Source organism: Alosa alosa, chromosome 13 (assembly GCF_017589495.1).
Source record: "Alosa alosa isolate M-15738 ecotype Scorff River chromosome 13, AALO_Geno_1.1, whole genome shotgun sequence".
Classification (NCBI taxonomy): domain Eukaryota; kingdom Metazoa; phylum Chordata; class Actinopteri; order Clupeiformes; family Clupeidae; genus Alosa; species Alosa alosa.
In genome coordinates this window covers 31,395,180-31,413,493 of record NC_063201.1, presented here as the reverse complement: position 1 = coordinate 31,413,493, position 18,314 = coordinate 31,395,180, and the positions used below count along the sequence as shown (strand labels likewise).

General features: G+C 43.1%; 2 protein-coding genes across 4 annotated transcripts; one reads left to right on the top strand and one right to left on the bottom strand.

Annotated features, from left to right (window-relative positions):
* Window positions 1-963: 963 nt before the first annotated feature.
* rbm12ba (RNA binding motif protein 12Ba) lies at window positions 964-4,662 on the bottom strand. Of its 2 annotated transcripts, none has more exons than XM_048261062.1 (2): window positions 4,548-4,662; window positions 964-3,248 (listed from the first exon to the last, which is right to left on the bottom strand). In XM_048261062.1, exon 2 carries the CDS (start codon window positions 3,233-3,235, stop codon window positions 1,652-1,654), a length of 1,584 nt encoding a protein of 527 aa, XP_048117019.1. In that variant the 5' UTR covers window positions 3,236-3,248; window positions 4,548-4,662; the 3' UTR covers window positions 964-1,651. The 2 variants fall into 2 exon arrangements, with proteins under 2 accessions (XP_048117019.1, XP_048117018.1); XM_048261061.1 differs by lacking the exon at window positions 4,548-4,662 and adding an exon at window positions 3,496-3,635.
* On the top strand, window positions 3,673-17,119 carry tmem67 (transmembrane protein 67). Of its 2 annotated transcripts, none has more exons than XM_048261059.1 (27): window positions 3,673-3,885; window positions 4,692-4,780; window positions 4,997-5,093; window positions 5,322-5,421; window positions 5,924-5,993; window positions 6,166-6,237; window positions 6,396-6,458; window positions 6,812-6,966; window positions 7,131-7,239; window positions 7,330-7,416; window positions 8,359-8,424; window positions 8,538-8,694; window positions 9,342-9,465; window positions 9,549-9,654; window positions 11,088-11,144; window positions 11,369-11,467; window positions 11,575-11,673; window positions 12,005-12,091; window positions 12,931-13,030; window positions 13,756-14,036; window positions 14,514-14,594; window positions 14,779-14,895; window positions 15,364-15,480; window positions 15,705-15,809; window positions 15,953-16,055; window positions 16,233-16,375; window positions 16,564-17,119. In XM_048261059.1, exons 1-27 carry the CDS (start codon window positions 3,693-3,695, stop codon window positions 16,702-16,704), a joined length of 3,018 nt encoding a protein of 1,005 aa, XP_048117016.1. In that variant the 5' UTR covers window positions 3,673-3,692; the 3' UTR covers window positions 16,705-17,119. The 2 variants fall into 2 exon arrangements, with proteins under 2 accessions (XP_048117016.1, XP_048117017.1); XM_048261060.1 differs by having other exon boundaries at window positions 16,532-17,119.
* Window positions 17,120-18,314: the final 1,195 nt, after the last annotated feature.

The following is an 18,314-nucleotide window of genomic DNA, read 5'->3' as shown; positions in this document are numbered from 1 at the left end:
ACTTTGTGTGGAGTAATATGTTACAGTAAGCCCTGAATGAATGAATGCACAAATAACATTTATTTAGAATCTATTTTATGGATCTATTTTTTCTAGTGGAGAAATCTAATCTTTGGTAGGGCTCTGCCCCATCTGTCCAAATGGACCAGCCACGCCTTGGGTTAAAGGAAAATTGGTCCAGTCTCGACTTTTCTGACTCGTTTTAAATCGCCTTTGACTACTCAAGAGTGGCTGCCAACAGGCATACTCAAACATGTCCTAAAACAACCCTCAACGTTCGTTTTCAAAACTGTGCATCTCACCGAGTGGTTAGTGGTGTTCTGTCTGTTTCTGTCGTGTTTTATTTGGCATTTTGTAAAATCCCATTGATTTCTGTTGGAAGACTCATTGCACGTTGATATTACTGCGCCATCGTCTATGCTTCAGGTTCAAATATTAAGCGGAAGTTTATACGCGGTTGTGAGGTGTCTGAAAAAATAGTTCCACAATAGCAAATAAGACGGCTGGAAATCATACATTGCACCGATATATTTGATTTTAATAATCAACGAACACCACTAACCACTAGGTGAGTTGCACAGTTTTGAAAAAGAACGTTTAAGGGTTGTTTTAGCACATGTTTGAGCATGCCTGTTGGCAGCCACTCTGAGTAGTCAAAGGCGATTCAAAACGAGTCAGAAAAGTCGAGACAGGACCAATCGTCAAAATTCCGGTGTCCACCACTCTAGTTCATCCAAAACAAACCAGAAAAGGGACTCAAAGTGCTAAATACCAGAATTTTCCTTTAAGTCATACCATTTTTGCAGATAAAGCAATGATAAATGATCTCGCCTACTTTAATTTGCCGTAGTACCTATAGTAGTAGTAATAGTAGTATAAGAGCTAAATCAGCCTTTCAAACTGGCCTATATTGAAGACAAGATAAATTACAGATTGAGTTGTGTTTATTTTCCTTTCTGTCAATTTGCATTTAAAAAGCTCCTCTCGATCATTGCTTCATACTTTAAATGTCATAAGATGTTTTGGTGTAGGCTAAGGCAATATTGTCAAAGCACAATCATTCTGAACATTTTATTGTCTAACTTACAACTCAACAAAATATATATGAACAAAAATAGTTTACAAACATATAGAACTCTATGGCTAAATATAACTTGTAAAATGTTTTTCCACCCAATTATATTCTTTTGTTGCATCAATCCACATTGACAGCTACAGTATAAGGCATCAGTCTGTAGTAGTGGATACATTCCCAAGACATTATGCTCTCTTGCCACTGGATAAGAACTTAAGACCTTCCATGGTGCCATAGATAGTGCCAGTGCCAGGGATTTCCGTATATCATACCATTCAGCTAATAGTACAAATGCTGCTGGTGCTGTAGTCCACATTTAAAGAGGTGTGAGCAATATATAATATAAAATTAAAATAAAAAATAACTTAAAGTTTCATGTCTTCGGGATTTTCAGTCATTTCAAACAAAAAATAAACAGTGCATTTGCCTGCAGACCTAACAAATCTGATACATTCTTCATAAACACGAGGGGTAAAGCTGCTTTGTGTTTTAGGTGCTGACTTGATTAGTGCTAACATTTAATGTTACCACTGCAGATAAAGCATGTTTGTGCCCACATTTCACCATGAAATGCTATCAATCATTAAGCGACTGTCCTGATAACATGCTGCCCCGCTGTTGAGGGGTGATGAGGGTGAGCAGAATTTCGTTTCCAAGAAAGCTGCCCCTGTGGAGAGAAAGGGTTTCCCTAGCAGTGGCTTCGGTACCAAATAACACGACAGCCTCACCAAGACCGTTCCCCTTGTTATCTCTTAGCAACGTTACATCCTCCTTCGCCACAAGAAACTGCTGAAAAATATCCTGGACTTGCACCAATGACACATCTGCGGGTAAGTTTCTCACGTATACACAGGTTTTACTTAAGCCAGAGTGCGGCCATTTTGGTTTATCCATAATTTTCCTGTTTGAGCACAACTGGGACATCATCTTTTCCCTGGTGATAGATGACACATCCAGAACCAGTGTTCCAAAGCGACTGCCGCTGAGGTTCATGGCAGACACATAATCCTCCACCAGATCAAAAGCAACAAAAGCTGTACTGGTGCGCATGAGGTTTTTATCAAGCAAGTGCTGGACCTTGCTGTTTGGAAGATGGGAACAGCCCAAAAGGGTTTTTATTGCCGTCTTATTCATGCTGGGTTGGAGGTTCCTTACCATTATGTAATATTCTTCGCGCTTCTTTTTGAAAGTCTTTGGGAACTGATCTCCAGAGTGAGGCCTTTTACATGTTGAAATGCATGCTTCTTTTTGATCCAGGTGTACTTCTGGTGACAAAGTGACTGTTTGGATCTGCTGTGGGGAGCCCTTGGGTTTCATTGTGGCATAGGTCCACTGCTTCACTGTGGCTTTCTTGATCTCCACAGGAAATGTACGAAAGGTTTTCCCATTCCTCTGCAGCCCTACCTCCACCTCGTCCTCGCTGGCTACCTTAACCAGACAACCACGGCGTTCCCCCAAGCGGACATTCACAAGCACCTGTTGAACACAGAGGCCATGGAGAAAATGCCTGATTTCAGCTTTAGTGATAATGTGTGGCAGCCCATATAGACGCAAGTAACCAGGATTACAGACTGATGCTTCCATTTTCAACTGTTCCTTTTCCACTTTGTCACTATCAGTTGTTGATAGTGATGGACTAAGAGCTGTTGGTGATGGTGAATGACTGGTTTGAGTTGTCTGCGAATTTATAAGAGGTTTGCTGCTATTTGGATCCTCTTTAGTGGATGTTGTTTGTGTTTTCGTTTCCATTCCATTATTAAGAGCAATACACAGGGCTAGCAGCAATGTTGCGGCATCCGGCTGACTATTGCTCAGAGGTTCCACTTTTTCACAAGATTGTTTGGTAGAGTCCACTGACTGGGTTTCAGGGGAATCTTTGAGTTTTGTAGAATCTTGCTTTAGGCTCAAAACCAGTTTTTCCTTCAATTCTGCTGGACTGCTGATATGCAGTGTCACATGTGATCCCTTCAGAACATTTCCAGATCTTCTCATGGCAAGTTGGCCATCTTGTTCTGAAGAAAATATGATAAAGGCCTCTCCCAGATCCCCTCCTGTGATGTGGACAGCACCTTGGGGAATCCATAAACCATGAAAAAATTCGCGAATATCGTCAGCTTCAGCCTCAAAGGTTAGACCCTGCAGACGCAGCACGATGGCCATGGATGGAACGTACCTACAGCGAGAAAACAGAATATTCATAGTTAGACCATAAGTAAACATAAAACAAACAACACAAACCCAATACAGTAGGTCTAATCAAATCCATGTCTTCACTTCCAGAAAGAAAACAATGAGTAGCACGCATGGCTTTTGAACAAAGGTTTAGCCAGTAAATTAGCCAACTTCTCGATATGACCAGAGCCAGAGCCCCCTTATTAGACATTAACGTTATCTGATATGACCTTGAACACTAAACTTACCAACTTTCCAAGTGCACATATACACAATTTAACTAACTTTGTAACGGCTAAATACTTTATTTATTTAACTAAAGCAAGCACCGTCCCTTATGCGTGACTGTCAGCTCTCTGAGGAAAATCGCAGGGCATGTGAGTATGCGTTGGTGGGAGGGGTAGATAGTAGAGGCAAAACAGGAAGTTGTTGTAGTCGCTCTACCATGGCGACGAGGACGTCACAAGCGAATATTTGCAGAGCAACTTTTATCATTTTACTTCAACTAAGTGCTTATTCTGGTCAGCTATTCACAATATCCTTCCAAGGGCCATCAGACTGTGGGAAAGAGAGCGTTTTTGACATCTCAAGTTTATCCTGCATTAAGTGCGGACCAAATCAAGTTCCTAGTAAATCTGGTAGGTGCTCGCTAACCAACCCGCGAAGTTAGCCAATGTGGTTCACGACATGTTAACGTTAGCTAACAGGTTGCTGGTTTGTGGTTTTGTCAGATTAGCCCTCTCAAGATATTTGAATTGACTCTAAAGTTACTTCGTTACAGAAAGGCCCCTGTTTATTTGACAAAGTTGGTTTTATACGTTAAATGATGTTGGCGAGGTATGATACCTGTCTTGTGCATATATCAGATAACGGTACATGTCAAGCTAATCTTATGATAACTCCGTTAGCATGTTATAATATTAACTTTAACGTCGCATACAACGATGAAAGTTTAAACGTTTCGGCTTGACTGACTGCCATGCTAGCACAATAAATGCATAGCATGCTGGATACTGTTAGCATGTAAGTTACCGTTAGAAATATTGTAACGTTAGCTAACAAGACAACTAACGTTCGTTAATCTCTTTCTCTGTGCGACCACTAACGTTAGTGCTAACGTTATTCATACCCTGCACATTCAACAACGCATGGTCATTGTCGCTATGAAGATAAGTAGCTAAGAAAGAAATCACTGTTTCAGAAATAAATAAATCCCATCATCAATGCAGATTGGGATTGTTAGGTAACATTAACTGAATACTGATTGTAATAAAATACTTCTTAGAAGCTCATGTCAAACCTTAATTTTCGAGGCTGAAGAGACCCAACACGGATTTTCTGTGATATGACAGGTGGATTTTACATTATTGCGTTTGACTGTTGTTGTCATAGCTTTAACGGCATCGTCCTGTCACAAGAGCTGATGGACTTTTCTCTCACGCAGGTCTGAGCTGTGAGTGCCAGGTTGGGTATCGTGTGCTTGTCAGCAATGGCGCTTCGGTTGCCTGTCAACGATGTCCCGAATCAAAACCGGTAACAACACATTGAACTTTAATTTGAAGCTAATAGCTTCCACCGTAAAAGGTGCCTATTAGTCGTGGTAGCTAATAGGCTACTTTTATGCCTATGTATTTTGCTGCAGCTCTCACAGTAAAAGTATTCCAGTCATTCAGTCTGGCTATCTAACAGAAGAGAGAATGAGATGCAGACATGGATGTGTAGTATGCTGACTTGTGTGTTGCACTGCAGGTGGTGACACAAGATGGCTATGGCTGTATTCGTTGTCCTGGACCTGGTGCCATTGGAGAAGATGGCACCTGCAACTGTCCTGCTAACCACATCCTGGGTGAGAAAGTCAGAGACACAGATATGCTAGAGTATTTGTCAAGTCTGAGAGAGAGAAAAAATTAGCTAATTCTGAGTGAGGTCATGTTCCTATAGATATTGGTCAGGTACTGGCAATATTGCAGGAATGTCTCAATAGACATATCATATCAATGTACCGGTATACAAGATACATCTTGCCAGCAGTTTGTAACACAGGGTTATGTTTGTGTGCCTGTGTTTTTTTTAGTGGAGAGAGACCACAGGGGAAACATTCAAGAAGAGGCCACCTGTGAGCTCTGCATCAACTCCGATCCTGCCTTATCGGCCCCAGATTCCACAGGAAGCAGGTAACACCCTAGCCTGGTTTACAGATCCACTGCTTTGTTTCACCTCGTGAAGTGAGTCTGGCCTCTCACAACTGGGAAACGTTTCCAACTCTAGCACCATAACGGGTGTAGACCTTTAATACTTCCTACTTTGCCTAACAAACTGATAATGAACTGCATCGGCAGTCAGGAGACAAAGTATTTAGGCCTACCTTTGCTGTACAGAAATGTATATATTCACATACACACAAGAAGTGTATTGTCAGATATCAGACTAATATCAGGGCCAGGCTAGTAACACTCTGCAAAACAACCTGTATTGTTAATCGAAAGGTTGTCTGTTGGAGTGGAAGTGGAAGATCTGTGGTTGGTCTGTAGTTATTATTACTGACAGAACAATTTATACAGTCATTTATGTTTCATTTAACATTACAAGCTTCAAAGATACTATGCGAATGTATGCTGATTTGCTATGGAAATGCCAGAGGAGTGTATGTTGTTGATGGTGTGCTGTCTCTGGTAGGTGTGTGAGATGCCATGACTCATTCATTAACACATCCCTGTCCTGCCTGTGTGGAGGCTCCAACATCCTGGTAAGATAGAGAGGCATACTGCACCTCATGTTATGTAGATTTTATCATGTAGTGAGAAAAGCACAATGTGTTGTTTTCTATTTTTGGATTTTTTGTTTTGTTGTATAATTAATTTGTTGTTGTCTGTGCTCTCTTTAATATGCTGAGTGTTTATGGATGTTGTGCGTTGTAGACTGGAGGGCTGTGTCTTCCCCCAAATAGCCTCCCTACCACTGTGGTTGCCAGTGTCAACTTTGCTCAACTGGTAAGGGCACTGTGCAGGAATCTGTTGATAACATACAGCTTTGCTAAATAAATATCTAGTGCTAAATGTATGTAACATTGAATATTCATTTTGTGTGTGTCTCTGTGTGTGTGTGTGTGTGTGTGTGTGTGTGTGTGTGTTAAAAATATCCTCTACAGGCTCTTCCTGTTCAGTCTGTGTGGTTCTCCAGTTTTCTCTACTCCTCAGCAGCAGCTTGTTTGGTAAACTTGTGTCTATAATATAATATAATATAATATAATTAAATATTAGATAAAATTGTCTGCTAAACTATGACCGTAACCATTATAATTATGATATATATAATATAATATGATCATGATGTGATTTATGATTTCATATAATATTTTGAATATGATGATAATATAATTATAGTATAATATAATATAATAATGTAATATTACTTATTAATATCCTTTATTAACATGTGTGCATGTGCATAGATTATTCATAGATACACACTAACCTCAAATAAGGACAAGAGTAATCAGATATGCCATGGTAGAATAGTTTTGATGATGGCTGCTCTAGTGACCCTGTTGCTGCTCTGCTGTAGTTGTTCTCTAACAGGAGCTCGTGTCAGGTGCTGGGGAACATGTGTGTGATGAACATGTACTCCTCCAGCAGCGTGACCAATGATGCATGTGGGCTCTACAACACTATATTCAGAACCACGGCGGCTCAAGGACACTCCCAGGACATCACACATTGGTACAAACAGTGCATATGCTATAGAAATCACTGGATATGCACACACAGTGCTCTCCTTAACACACGCACGCACACGCACACACAAAAGTACTCAAGTAGAAACTAATGATGTATAGATAGATTTGTATGGTGTATACTAAGTATGATTGGTGTGGTTTGTGCAGGAGAATGAACATGCCCTGGCTGTATTATGGCGATCAGCCTGGTTTGGCATCACGTGTGTTACGAGCTGAACCACTTCCTATTGGCTATAGTTTCAGAGGACCTAATCAGGTACGATTATTAGTGCAATAGCCACAAAGGAAGCTGTTGTCACACTTTTACCTACCTAAAGATTTTTGTGTGTGTATCCTTTCTCTCTAGAACACACAGATTGAGCTCATTGCTGCTGTCTACAATGCTGGAGGACTTTTCTTACGATGGGAAAACCTTACAAGAGGAGCTCTACAGGTATGAAGTAGCACACACACACACACACATACACATATTGTATATTTTATGAATTAGTCCGTTTAAACTTTTAAGGAGGCACATAACAAATCACAACCCAACAACAAGAGGAGAGCTGAATTAGAAGTCAGCTGACCAGATGGGGGGAGGTTGATGGATTGTCACTTCCTGAAGGTTTGACCCCTGACCTGACTATTTCAGGCTCCTCTTCTCACGTTACTCCTCTCTTCTTTGCCCCCATTTCTTTGTCGCCCATTATCTGCCCTTTATTGCTGTTTACTCATTTTAAAGTGTTAAGATAAAAAGTATTGGAACAGGCTGCATACAGTCAAACATTACTGTTTAAATACACTATCAGTTACCTGGCAACCTATATGCATTTTGTATAGCATTTTGTATAGCAATCACGCATTTTCACACCAAAGTATGGCAGTATGATTTTTTTACTTAAAACTGCGTGCGTGCGTGCGTGCGTGCATGCGTGCTTAAAGCCCAGGGCTGGGAGGCACTCTCTCAAAAAAAAAAAAAATTCAATTTGCACTTTCAGGAACACATTGGATCAAATTTAGATAGATATCCGATATTAAAGATGGCTTCGCTATCCAAAATGTATCTTGCGTGTTTGGCTATGTCTGTTTTTGGCTGCATGCGTGAAGGCCCACGTGAGCATTTGTTTTTCTCGGCTCGAGGTGCTTCTCAAAACATATCTTCAAGGTTGCCACAACTTGGCAGGCCTGCACTATGGGCAGATTCCTCTCATTCCTCAGATGGTCCTGCAGGATTGTATGTATTGGTATAATTAGTGGAGTTTTCCAATGAGAAATCTCTGAGCCACTGGGAAATAATGTTACTGATCAGCAACCCTGGATAATGTCTGTCATACTCTGAAAGTGACTTAATGAAAACCTCCCCTTTTTTCACACTTTTTGCTCCATTTTCTAGCTCTGCCCTGACACAGTCATCAGGCAACAAGCTGCTTACACCTTTGGGACCGCCTACAAGCAAAGTGTGAGTCTTAAAATACACACACACACATGTCTTATACCACACATGCCAAACATTTCAGTGACAGCGATGCTTATTCCTCATTCTGCGTGTGTTTGTTTGGGTTTGGGTGTCAGTGTGTGCTGCCTATTACGGAGATGCTGGCCCGTTTCCCTGAGCCCTTGTTCTATGACGTCTTCCTGGTGCTGAGGTCCTCTCAGGGAGAAAGGCGTCTTGTGGCCCTGCCTGTTCTAAACCTCAACCTACAGTTCAATGGACAGTTTATCAATCAAGGTGATGATGTTCTCACACCTAACACACATTTATGCAGTGAACAGTGAACTAATGAGTTAAACCTAATTAATGGTGTGTGTGTGTGTGTGTGTGTGCGTGCGTGCGTGCGTGCGTGCGTGCGTGCGTGTGTGTTTCCAGGCTCAGCAGTTTGTGTCTGTGCTGCTGCCGTTGCCTCAGCTGGAGGAGAGTTTTGTGTGTGAGAAAGTGTTGATCCAATGTTAATCCAATGTAGCTAGAGCAGGTAAAACTAGAGACTGACTTGCGAAAGAGTAGTTCTTTATTCTAGATGTTACAGAAGAGTTCTGGTACCTCTGCTCTACGAACAGCACGGCACAATGTTGCAAAGTGAAGCCAAGACAATAAACAGATCTAGAACATATGGTTAGATATAATGACAGAATATACATTCCTGTCTGGGGTCAGATTTGGGGGGGGTGGTAGTGATAATTAGATGTGTCTTGTGGGCTGAGCCATTAGTACACCATTTGGCATTCTGTCTGCTTACAATAAACACTTTGTCTTAGTCGTTTCTGTGGCTTAGACAAAAAGACAAGAGAAAGTATTTAAAAGACCAATATCAATGTTCAACAGTCCAACAACAGTTCAACAGTAACCGCGGTGTACTGTACTGTATGTCTGTGCCATAGGCTCCAACATAAATAACTGGTACCTGACGCGCAGGCTGATGATCGTGGACACACTGAGTGGGCGAGAGAAGAGTTTGAGTGCCACCCCCAGAGTCCTGCGCGTGGCCACAGACATCAGGATCGGGTGAGACAGCGGGCCGGCCGTGGTCATCATGTGGGGAGCTGACGTGGCGGTGGCGGTGCTGACTGTGTCCTGCTCTGTCACAGGTTCCAGCTGGTGCCACTGACGCAACGGGGGGAGGTGTATCCCCCTCTCATCACGGTCTCCTACACAGACGTCCTCGTCACAGAGCCACTCACACAGACCGTCTCTGTGAGTCAGTTCATTCCCCGTCATTTTAAAGTGTTAGAAGCACAGTACATTTGTGAGGGTGTCCTAAGATGCTCACTTTAATGTGCACATTTGTTTTACTTATATATTTACATATTTAAAAAATATATAGATATACTGTATTACTGTACCCAGCAGTACAACTGTATGCTACAATGCATAGAACATTAATTGTACTGTGTGTTAAGTGAATAGTATATATATATTTTTTATATTGCCTGTCATGTAGAATTCTGATCAACTGAGCCAAACTCAGAATGATTTTGACAAAGTGAAAGAATACTGAAGAAGTGTAGCTTTAATTTCAATTAAGACTCAGGTCAGGTGACCTGTACTAATAAATAACTGCCTAGTTCTTCCATTTAGGCTATTTACTTACTTTAACCTCTGACTCCACTAACCAGACATTCCTTATAGTTTACTTACATTTCCTGACCTCTGACCCTTAGGAATGCATCTACTCCTAACTCTGCTTGTTTTCACTTAAACCATTCTTCCGTTTCCATACACTAAGGATACTAACCATTCTTCCGTTTCCATACGCTAAGGATACTATACTATAATATAGTTAGCTAAGGAGACTATAATTTAGTTTCACAAAATAATGATGTTACACAAAATAAAGATACTACATAAAAGATACTACATGCCCTCCCGTATTAAAGGTTGTATCAGCGATTGCAAGCCCAAACATAAATGATCACATTCATCTAATCTTTCCTCACGATTCGCTAGCTGCCTGCCCCATAAACATGCCGTCAAAAAAAAAAAATGCATTTCTGCAGGCAGCTTAGGCTCCAAGATCTGTACACAAAAACAATAGACTGCAACAGTGCTACCAACCACTCAAAACCAAAATAAATAGTGTTCCAACCAATCACCAACGAGATGCGCGTTTAGGAGCGTTTCAAATTGCACGGGAGGGAGGGGGAGGGAGTAGCGAGCTAGCTCTCTTTTGTTTGAATGTCAACAGAAGTGACGTTACAACGCCTGATACAACCTTTAATGTGTGACCATGCTTATATAGAATATAATGTCCTTTTTTGTTGCTTGATGTCCTTTTCTGTTGCTTGTTCCTTCGGATACGATGTTTAAACCGAGGTCCTGAATACTGTGGTCATTTAAGATCGAATGACACCCGGTGTCCTGGCTAAATTCCCAGGCCCCCTAATCATCCCCCAGTGTAATTGACTCATTCATTCATTCTCTGACTCTCCACCTCAAGCTGGTGTGTGGTGAGCGCTTTGGCGCATAATGGCTACCGTGCATCACCCAGGCAGGTTCTACACACTGGTGGTGGTCAGTGAGGTGGCTCTGCACTTTGGGTGCCTTGAAAAGTGCTATAGCAATGCGTTGTTGTTGTTGTTGCTGTTGTTGCTGTTGCCTGTATGATTTAATGTGACTGGGATTTGTAGGTGGCCTTCTCCATGGAATATGAGATGGATCAAAATGAGGCCCAAGTGAAGACCGATGTGAGTGGTGTGTGTGTGTGCGTGTGTGTGTGTGCGTCTGTGTGCGTGTGCGTGTGTGTGTGCGTCTGTGTGTGCGTGTGTGTGTGTGTGTGCGTGCGTCTGTGTGTGCGTGCGTCTGTGTGTGCATCTGCAGTATTTTGTGTCATTTCTATATTTCAGGGTTGGTATGATACCCTAAAGTATGACGTGACAAAGTTTCTTAATGATGTGTGTATGTGGGGCAGATTGCTCTAGGTGTTTTAGGTGGTGTAGCTGTGATTTATGCCCTGGTGAAGACCGCAAGCTGGAAGAGAAGAATCATGTCTCAGATAATTGATCTGGAGGTAAACAACTCCTCTTCACAGGCTTGGACCACAGTACTCGGCTGTATACGACTGCTGACATTTTTATTTTTTTTTAACTTGTGTTTCTCTGTTTGTGTCTTCATCAGACCATTCTGAAGTTTCTGGTGTTCTACGCTGGAGATTTGGCCAATGTCTTCTTTGTTATCACCGTGGGAACTGGCCTGTACTGGCTCATTTTCTACAAGGTGTGTGAATGTGCAGTGTACTGTGCCCACGAGTGCATGTATTGGTGTGACTTTATATTACAGAGGCCCTTGTGCCTAGTTTTGCCATCTTAATTTTTCTTCCTTTTTTCCTCTTCTGCTTTAAAAATTCTCTGCATGTTCTCTCCAGACACTGGAGGCAAGTGGGGATTTCCCTTCTCTTTGATTCTTTGTGTCTCTTAGTCTCTAAGCTGTGTTTCTTTTCTTCCTCTTTTTCAGCCTCAAAAGTAAGGGGCAATAACTAATAACAAAGTGTGTGTGTGTGTGTCTGTGTGTTGTGTTTGTGTGTGTGTGTGTGTGTGTGTGTTTCCAGGCTCAGCAGTTTGTGTCTGTGCTGCTGCCGTTGCCTCAGCAGGAGGAGAGTTTTGTGACATATGTGGGCTGTGCCTTTGGTTTCAAGGTGAGAACACCTGCCCTAACAGCTCATTTGCACCAAATCCCTCTCCATCAGGTTGTGTCTGTGTGGCGTTTTTGCTCTGTCCTCTGTTTTGTGTTGTTGTATTGCGTTTCCTTGTGAGTGTGCACACCATGTACTTCCTCTCCTTTCCTCCTCAGTGTGTACTGCGCATAGTTAATATTGCATTTAATGATTTGTCACAGTGTTTTAGCTGTCAAAAATAGAAGTTTTGCAGGTGGTGACTGACTTCTGGCCTGGAACCAGTGGTTATAACCTTGATATAGGGAAGCCAAGATTTTTTTGTTTTCCCCCTCGAGACCAAAACAGGAGAAACAAACGACCTTAATGGCCATTGAACTGTTTTCAGGAGTGACCAGAAGCAGCATCCATAAAAGATAAAGAATAAAGAGACTTGGTGCCTATTTGAAGCGGAGCAGAGTGTAGCTCCATTTCCCAAATGCTTCTGAAACGTGCCGCTGAGCAGCTGGTGGCAAAACAAACATTGACCAGAGTGGTGGCTATCAGCTCCCTCAATGTGTCGCCGAGGCATAAAGAAGACAGATCTGGTGGAAAGCAATTCTTGGTCCATAACACAGTCAGCAGTCTACAGCCACTCCCCCTGGTGGTCAAACTGTATGTGCTCACCTACTCACTGGAGCTCACAGTCGCATGGAATGCTCAGCTGTCCTGTCCAATTAACAATTCAGTATCTCCTTCACAGAGTGTTGAGGTCTGTGTCTGTCTTTAGTTTAGTTTAGTTTAGTTTAGTTTAGTTTAGATGGGTGGTACCTACCCTCTTTGTGTAATCCCTCACTCTGCTCTCCTCTCCTTATGGTCTCTAGGCAGTGCAGTTCCTCCATAAGCTTGTGCAGCAGCTCACGGTGGATATTTTCTTCATAGACTGGGAGAGGCCACGCAGCAAATCACTCAAACTAGTGGAGGGTGAGCTTTTTATTGTCCTCTGCTAATAGATCTATTTTATTGTCCTCTGCTAATCTCTCTTTTTATTGGCCCCTTTTATTTATTGGCCTCTGCTAATAGATCTCTTTTATTGTCCCCCTGCTAATAGATCTCTTTTATTGGCCTCTGCTAATAGATCTCTTTTATTGGCCTCTGCTAATAGATCTCTGTTTGTTTTGTTTTCGTGAGATTTCTGGGTAAAGTTTACTATTTATTATGAGATCCATCTCTACCACGGAATGCGGCTGTTTCTGCGTGTAGGAAATGACACACAGACTGATTTCGGTATTTTTCTGCACATGGCGCTTTTCCCACAGTGGCTCTTTAAATAGCCTAGCGTTCAGGTTCTGAGTTGCTGTGCGCCATAGCTTTGCAATGCCTTTAGCAATGATACGTTTGTCTAGACTCCAGTTCTTTCTGAATGAATAGGGTATTATTATGGTCTGAGCCTTACGTTACACAGTGGGGCCGCCGCTGTGTTATTTCCAGTGTGATCTCCCCATAGCTACCCAGGCTACTGGATGAATACGGCATGTGCTGTATGTGTGAACTGTTTGTTAACTGTGTGTGTGTGTGTGTGTTTGTATGTATGAGCTGTTTGGTAACTGTGTGTGTGTGTTTGTATGTATGAGCTGTTTGGTAACTGTGTGTGTGTGTGTTTGTATGTATGAGCTGTTTGGTAACTGTGTGTGTGTGCTGGTGGCCAGGAGGCGGTGAGGGGAGGAGCGTGGCGGCGCCGGTCAGCATCTGGAGGACCTACTTTGTGGCCAACGAGTGGAACGAGATCCAGACGCTGCGTAAGATCAGCCCCACGTTCCAGGTGCTGAGCGTGCTCTTCCTGCTGGAGGTGGTGGGCTTGTCCAGTCTGGCCCTCAGGGAGCCGTCGCCGACGCTGCACCGGCCGCCACACGCCTACGCCCCCGCACACAGCCAGGTGCTGCGCTTCGGCCTGGCCTCCTGCCTCTGGCTCCTGGTGGGGCTGCTCCAGGTATGGATGGAGATGAGTGAACAAACACATACACACGTTCACACACACCACAGAGTATGGTGCTCTCATCTCATGTACCCCTACATGATGTCATTAGCTGGGTAGTTGAGGGAAATAGGGCACACAAGCCTCAGGATCCACACTTCATCCCTCTGTGTTGCACACCTGGGCTACTTTATCCTAAAAGGTGATATGACATGACTCCAAGGGTAATAAGGAAGATAATTTGCAATCGTCCATTTCCATGATAGAGGCATCAGACTACAGAGGTGGCTGTTGTATGCACAGTATATTGAAACCCTACAACAGCACGGGTCCATGAAGGCTGTAGAGGCTGGAACTGACCTCAGATACACACAGCTGTGCCCACATCGCTGTCATATTGAGACAATGTGTCAGTCAGAAGAATGAGGATCTGAGATAACCTCCCTACTTCTCTGGGTGGGTCTGTGTTTGTTTGTGTTTGTGTGTCTGCAGGTGGTGTTCTTCACTGTTTTTCACGAGCGCTTTGTTGAGGATAAGATTCGTCAGTTTGTGGATCTCTGCTCCATTAGCAACGTGAGTCTGAGCACATGATGGGTGTCATAGCGGCCTGTGTTTCACACTCTTTGTTTTTGAACATTGGGTTCTGTAAATGATTTGAAAATGTGATCTCTATTTGTTGAACTGTGTGTGTGTGTGTGTGTGTGTGTGTGTGTGTGTGTGTGTGTGTGTGTGTGTGTCTCACACATTCATGGGCTAGATCTCTGTCGTGGTGCTGCCCCACCGTTGCTTTGGTTACTACATCCACGGTCGCTCTGTCCACGGCCACGCTGATACCAACATGGAGGAGATGAACGCTAACCTGAAGAGAGAGGCGGTAAGCCAAAGTGTGTGTGTGTGTGTCTGTGTGGCTGTGTGTTTGTGTGTGTGTGTGTTTGTGTCTGTGTGTGTGTCTGTGTGTGTGTGTGTGTGTGTGTATGTCTGTGTGTGTGTGTGTGTGTGTGTCTATGTGTGAGTTGGAATGAAATATATCCAGAAATGCAGTGAAAGCATGTATCGGTTCTGCGTCCTGAGTTGCATAACTGAAAAGTCTAGTTGTTAGTTTATGTAGGAGAGAAACCTAATCCTTACAATGTTCACTGCTAATTGTTTTTCATGTTTGTGTCCTCATAACACACAGGAAAATGCAAATTTTCTACCCTACCTATGAAGAGCACTAATATTAAACTTTAACTATGACATATGTTTGTGTTCACTATACACCGATATCACTTTTAAGCCTTGAAATATACCACTGTGCACTGGGCTCATGGTGCTCTCTACTCCACGTCTGCGCTGTATGCAGGATAATCTGTGTGGCCAGAGGGGCCTGCTGCCAAACTCAGACACTCAGACCTTCCAGATCGCCATCACTGACCGCCTACGTAATCAGTATGACCGCATCCTGGACCCTCTCAGCCGAGTAAGACTCAAAATACACACACACACACACGCACACACACGCAGGCACCTGCACACACACACACACACACACAGGCACCTGCACAACTGCACGGCGTGTACACACACACACACACACACTAACACACACAGGCACCTGCACACACACACACACACACACACACACACACGCAGCAATACTTCACAGTACAAATTCACAATCTCTCTTAATCAACCTGTCTACAGAGAAATGGCCCCTCAAGGCTGTTGGATGCCTCTTCCAATCCATTTGAGCAGAGCACGAAGGTGTACCACACCATGAACCGCTTCCTCAGCTCCATCATCGAGCATGTGAGTGGAAGGGCCACTGGTCAGCAGATGGATGGACATATGAGGGGGGCTTCTGATCAGTGCTGATGGATGGGTTGTTTTCATGTTGTGTGGAAAGGCTGGTGCTGAGTGGTGCCGTGAGCTGTGTTATTGTGCCCCTGCAGGCACACCGGGAGATGGATTACATCGTCCGGGACAAGCTCCTGTTTGAGAGGGTCATCGGGATGGAGTTCATGGAACCAAACGAGAAGAGCATTTTTTACAATGGTAGTCATTCCTCAACAAAAAAAAATATTGCAATATTGCAATCTGTGCACTTAATTTTTGTGTGTGTGTGTGGGGGGGGTTGTAGAAGTTAAAGAAATAGGAGTCAGATTAATCATTAATCTCTAGATAACTTTGTTTGTTGTGTGCATGTCTGTGTTTGCGCCTGTGTCTGTGAAGATGAGTCTCACTCGTTCAGCGATGTGCTGTTCTATGGGAATGAAGCGACTCTTCTTATTTTTGACACACTCTTCTTCTGTGTGGTGGACCTGGGCAGCCAGAACTTCATCCTCGCTGCTGCACTCACCTACCTACAGCAGATGGTCAGTATTGTTTATGTGTTGAAATGCTCTATTAAACCTGCTTCATATTGGTTTAACCTGCCAACCTTGTCTCATTCTTCCATTTCCCTCCCTTATACCGATATATATAAACCATGATATGACAAGCTTTGTTTTTTTTTATATATATATATATAGGTATTTCGTCTCATCCGTGATGTACTTGGCAGGAGGAATTTGGCTGTGAAAACTCTGGTGGACAAGCGGTTCCTCATCTGATGTTTCTCAAACTCCATCCTGGTACCTTAATGCTGTCAGCACAGAATGCCTTACAGCAGTATGCTATGATTCTGTTCCAGAATCTCAACTAGAAAGCAAATGCTAGCAAAAGCTATGCGCTAACTCTACACTTACTGAGAGTTGGAAGGTGGCCAGGTTAGTGTGCCTCAAGCCTGGCGTCCAGCAGGTGTAGGGGATGTCCAAGCTGAGGCCACCCCTTCTCTGCATCGATGGTGGAGGCCAATCGCAGCGTTAAGGGCTGGTTCCACCTGACCGGCCAGCCTGGCTTTGTATTTACATTCCCCACCATGGTGCCAGGTCACTGGGCAGCTCTGTTACAAAGCCACCATCCCACCAGTCCACCAGTGTTGTTGTTTGTCTTCTTTTGAAATGACATGCTTGTTTGTTGTGTTTTATGAACTGTGCTCTTTTAATGTATTTACTATTGTAGAGTTGTGTACATGTTTACACGTTAAGGAATAAAAGAGATGTTTTTTTATTACTAAATTACTTGTAGTCCCAATTGTTATTTCTGTTTTGTCAGTGCAGCATTGACACAGTCATTCCATTGCAAAGGATTCTATTAGACTTTGGTAACCTGGGCAATGTTGGAGAAAGGGAACATTAGCCTGAAGAATGGGGCCCAGGTAGCATGGCTGGACCATCAGCACAGGTTTCACTATACATGCTAGTAAGTGGTAGAAAATCTTTCCGATAGCTGAAGTGAAAGATTATCTGAGCATGCACAGAGTTCAGTGTCAAATTTGGTCAGGTAGGGCCTAATATTCATTAGGTTTTAAAGTGTAAAGTGGCTCGACTGCAAAATTCATAGAGGGTCCTAATTTAAATAACATAACCGTAACAATTAAGCATGTCATTTGTATTCTCTGAAGTTGTGGACAGGTCCACTATCCCATGTTTTTTTTGGCAGATGTGCAACTTCGTCTTTTGTCAGTTTTGGATTTTGTATCACTTGACAACATGGACTGAGTCAAACATTTCTACACATTCATCAGCTAGCTGGCTAACAAATAAGCCAAGCTAAGCAGTAGTAGGAATGGTTCTTTATGACCTAAGTTTTATGGGTGAAAAGGGGCATCATCTGTAGATATTAATTTTTAAAATGATAAAACTCAACTTTATAATGTTAAGCAAATTATTTTGCGGACCCCTTGACTATGGGTCGCGGACACTGGTCACGGACTCCAAGGGGTCCCCGGACCCCACTTTGAGAACCACTGGGGTAGAGGGTGTAGTTAGGATGAATTGTATCAGAAGTCTGCAAGGTTAGACCAGTGGCAACCAGTCTTTGTAGACCCTTAGTGTTTACGATGAATGTCCTGTAGTAGAGCAATACTTCATACTGGAGCTCAGAAGAATCCAGAGTTGAGGTCATTTATTTTTTTTTTGGCCTTTTTATGCCTTTAATGACAGGACAGTGAAGAATGACAGAAAGCGAGCGGGAGAGAGTCGTGGTGGGATCCGGAAAGAACCACGGGGCGGGAATCGAACCCGGGTTGCCGGCGTACGGTGCAGGTGTCGCGCCACGGCCAGGGCCGTTGAGATCATTTTTGAAGAGCTTTAAGTGTTCAGGCCATGAGAGAGAGAGAGAGAGAGAGAGAGCTTTTTAAAAGCTCTAAATTCTTCAGAACTAAAACAATGCATTAGAACTCAAAATGTTTTGAGATTAGCAAAACTGGTG